Consider the following 1,337-nt stretch of genomic DNA (forward strand, 5'->3'; position numbering starts at 1 on the left):
GCACCGCTATTATTATTATTTTGTTACTATACTCTTATAGGTAATATACACTCTGCTATTCATTCCATTTTAAGAATTTTTTACTCTGTGGGCATCAGAAATGTCCTGTACTTTAAATGATTTAGAGTACTGCTGATGCCCACTGATTAACTTAACTCTAATTCTATTTTTAATTTTTTTAATTCTAATTCTAGCATTATCTTCGTTTAAATATTGGTAAGATGAATGGAAATTCTCCCATTAGTCTATTTCACTGTCCAGTTGGGCCATCTCCTCTTGAGTATCAGGCGGAAATGTGAGATACGGATCGGGCAGGATTCCCTCACGAGCACGTTCCTCCTCCTCCTTGATACACATCACGCTATTGGCGAAGGAAGAGACCGCGTTCCAGTCTCTCTCACCTCTCAGCATAGCATGCACAATCCCCCGAAAGGACAAATCAGGACCAACAATTTCCACAAGTTCTCTCCTGTTTATTTCCCAACGGGAACATATACGCCAGGTGTGATCCGCCGTGTCTAAGACTGCTCCACCACAACTGGTACACCTAGGATTATCTAATTTCCTTATCTTATACAGGAACGCGGAAAAACAGCCGTGACCAGTAAGAAGTTGCGTTAGATGGAAAGAGACCCGGCCATGGCCTCTGTCCAACCAACAGTCGAATTCAGGCATCACCGCTTCGATGGTTATCCGCCCTCAATTTCCCCTCCGACTGAGGTGGTCCAGCCATTCTTCTCTGAGCGTGAGCATCTCCTCCGTTCTAATGGCTCTGGTTCTTTGTGCTGTTAATTGTTTTCTTCTGCGCAACCTGGAGTTTTCGTCGTATATTCTACGTCTCGCGTCCGCCAGAAGAATTAACAGGGGAAGCCTAGCCAGTAGAAGAGCCGCGTCCAATGCTACCGTTTTATAGGCCGATATTACCCGGATCGCGATGCGTTTCCACGCTCGATTTAAATTCCTCTGGTGTTCTTTCGATCTTCTAAGAGCGCTACACCATATCGGAGCACCGTACATACCCACCGAGGACAACACGTTCGCGTAGAGTTTGCGCTTATTTTCGTTTGGGCCCCTGAGGTTGGGCATCAATCTCCCCAACGCGCGCGACATTTTGGAGAGTTTTTGTTCGATGTAGGTGAAATGGGGATGAAAATTTAGCCTACTATCGATCATTACCCCTAAATATTTCATATGTTCTTGAATGGGTATATTCTCTCTTCTTATCCTAACCGATGGTAGTTTGTTAGGTTTCCCCCCTCGGGGGTAAAAGACCACCGCCTCGGTCTTATGTATCGCCACTGTCAGGCCCAACGCACGGATCCGACCAACCGTAATTT

General features: G+C 45.5%; 1 protein-coding gene across 1 annotated transcript; it reads right to left on the bottom strand.

The window, feature by feature from the left end:
* Nucleotides 1-240: 240 nt before the first annotated feature.
* Nucleotides 241-675, bottom strand: LOC140672702 (uncharacterized). The gene has a single exon (XM_072905090.1). The coding sequence runs from the start codon at nucleotides 673-675 to the stop codon at nucleotides 241-243; it is 435 nt and encodes a 144-aa protein (XP_072761191.1).
* Nucleotides 676-1,337: the final 662 nt, after the last annotated feature.

This window comes from Anoplolepis gracilipes, chromosome 13, assembly GCF_047496725.1.
Source record: "Anoplolepis gracilipes chromosome 13, ASM4749672v1, whole genome shotgun sequence".
Lineage (NCBI taxonomy): Eukaryota > Metazoa > Arthropoda > Insecta > Hymenoptera > Formicidae > Anoplolepis > Anoplolepis gracilipes.

Coding starts and splice junctions, on each gene's coding strand:
- LOC140672702 (XM_072905090.1), bottom strand. CDS start 675: ATGCCTGAATTCGACTGTTGGTTGGACAGAGGCCATGGCCGGGTCTCT.